Source organism: Austrofundulus limnaeus, unplaced genomic scaffold (genome assembly GCF_001266775.1).
Source record: "Austrofundulus limnaeus strain Quisiro unplaced genomic scaffold, Austrofundulus_limnaeus-1.0 Scaffold34, whole genome shotgun sequence".
Lineage (NCBI taxonomy): Eukaryota > Metazoa > Chordata > Actinopteri > Cyprinodontiformes > Rivulidae > Austrofundulus > Austrofundulus limnaeus.
The window spans coordinates 373,119-375,450 of record NW_013952436.1 but is presented as its reverse complement, the minus strand read 5'-3'; the positions used below and the strand labels follow the sequence as shown (position 1 = coordinate 375,450).

Below are 2,332 nucleotides of genomic sequence, written 5' to 3'. Positions count from 1 at the left end.
TCGTCCGCCATTACTAGCTTAAATCTCCGGTCGGGCCGCAATGCATTATGGGATATGCTGGGCCGGGAAGGATCCATCGGACCGGTCCTTCAAATCAGGGAAAAAGAAGGATGTATTTGTTGGCCGCATCGGAGGAGTCTTCGGTTTTGGACGTCCTTCGTCGCGGCGCTGTGACGTATGCGGCGGACGAATTCAGCCTTCGGAGGACCCGGCCTGCCGTTTTGGACACAGCCACTATACAGACAGGCTCTGGTATCATGGCTACCCAGCAACGGAGCTCAAAAGTGTGGGAACTTCTTAAGAAAAGGAAAGAGAAACCTGTGCAATATCTGCAGAGCAGAACTTGTCTTCCACAGCTATTATTTTTAGTTAGCATATAGCTAAAATCTAACGATGGTTATATAATAGCAGCTGCATTCTGACGCGATAAGCTGTATGTTTTATATTCAATTAACGAATGATCCGATTAGTCGACAAATCGAATAAACAATCGGTGATTAATCGATTATTAAAATAATCGTTTGTGGCAGCCCTAGTCAGAAGTTTGATGACGTTCTGACCAGTCAAAGTAGCATTTAATTATTTCCTTTAAGGAAAACCAAGTCAAACTATTAATTATTAGTGGTTAACTGCATTCAAAATGCTGTGAAACAAAAAAAATGACAACTTATTGGTCAAATAAAAACTCTATTTAGGTGTCCAAATAGGGTATTGATAAATTAATATATTTAACAAATCCTAATTTAGCCAGAAATGAAAATGAGAAATAAGTGGCTTCATCATTACAGGTATAGTTAGAGGAACCAAAGTGGAGAAATCTGAAAGCAAAATTAGCTACTAAGTGTAATTTAAAAAAAAGAAGAAGGCTGGTCATAACGTTACGTAATTACGCTCGTGAAAGGCGGCTTAAAAACACTGTAAAAGCATAAAAATATAAGATCCCAYATAGGGAATATTAATTTTAAGATAACAATTTGGTTCAAGTCCTGCTTCTCATTTTTGGGATGAATTCGGCTGCATCTATAAACAGAAAAGGAGAGAACAAAACCCATTTATTTCATCGGCCCCGTCTAAACACCGGGCGGTGATGTCTGCACGGTCAGGTTTCTAACATGGCGCCCGGTTTCTTCACAAAGGTTGTGTTTTATCGTTTGTCGATGAGCACAGCAGTATCCTAATGTACTAATGCCACAGTAACTAATTTAGAGGCGTACAAATCGTTTCCTGTGTGAATTAAGGTGTGTTAGTGTTCTTTAAAATGACGCCATGTCTAATCGGCTYGAGATGCGCCAACCATCTCAACATCAAGAAATGAATTCAAATTTTCAAGAGGCTACTGAAGGCCAGGCTCCCGTCTGTGCTCGTTTATTTTTACAGATAAAACAGATTATTTTCGCCCGGTTTAATTCACATACGGCAGCGTTTCCTCCATTTGCCTACCTGTGCTATCGGCCACATTCCCCACTGAGCTCGCCATCTCCTCGGTCTTCGGGTCTTGAACCGTGGTCGTCAACGTTGCCTTTTAACAAGTTTAACAGCGTTAAAGAAAATGCTGTGGGTCGTTTTCTTTTTTCTCGGTTGCCACAAGCAAAGCACGGTGCCTGACGGAGCGTTAGCTTATTTCCAGTTCTTCGTCGAATTAAAAACCCTAAAATGTTGCTGTAGTCTGTCTACAGTCGAGTAATAACTAGTCAGCTAACGCCGTTAAGTACATCTAACAAAATATCTGTTTTTTCGCAATTAATGTCTTTAAACTGCTTCCCTCTCACAACAAAGCAGCTGAGTTATAYTGAGCATAAAATGGCGATCAGGTGGAACTCGTTTTTGAGAGAAAGTAGGTCCWGATACCGCAAATTTTATTTGCGTTTTTCCATTGAATTGTATCAAACTGTATGCCTATTAGGCAAAAAACAATACGTATAAATCATTTGTTGGTAATTACAAATGATAAAAAAAACAAACAAACAAATACAAAAGCTACCAAGCGGAAGGACACATTGGCGCAGTGAGACGGAGAGCGGATGCTGCTGTGAACAGTGATAGCAACATGGCGTTTAGGTTAGAAAAACGTGAGGTAACAAAAATGTGCAGAGCACTCAATGCTGTAATGTGCTGTAGATCAGTGGTTCCCAAAGTTGTGGTCGGGACCCAAAGTGGGGTCCTGAAACATCAAGGTTGGGTCCTGAAAAGATTTTCTAAATTAATTACATTTTTGCCTTAGTTGCCTAAAATGTATAAATGTAGAATAACAAATGTTGTTACTGTGCCCATGTTTAGTTGACCTGATACAAATGTTTATCATCCAAAAACAGTTGGGGGCACAGGTCTGTGC

The 2,332-nt window shown here is 40.3% G+C and overlaps 1 protein-coding gene across 7 annotated transcripts in view; it reads right to left on the bottom strand.

Moving 5' to 3' along the window:
* Positions 1-1,782, bottom strand: part of ogt.1 (O-linked N-acetylglucosamine (GlcNAc) transferase, tandem duplicate 1) — a 13,512-nt gene extending 11,730 nt beyond the window's left edge. For all 7 annotated transcript variants that reach the window (XM_014006046.1, XM_014006047.1, XM_014006049.1 and 4 more), the window contains exon 1: positions 1,441-1,782. In XM_014006046.1, the coding sequence (XP_013861500.1) occupies positions 1,441-1,477 (37 nt within the window). In that variant the 5' untranslated portion in view covers positions 1,478-1,782. The remainder of the gene's footprint in view (positions 1-1,440) is intronic.
* Between the last annotated feature and the right edge of the window lie 550 nt (positions 1,783-2,332).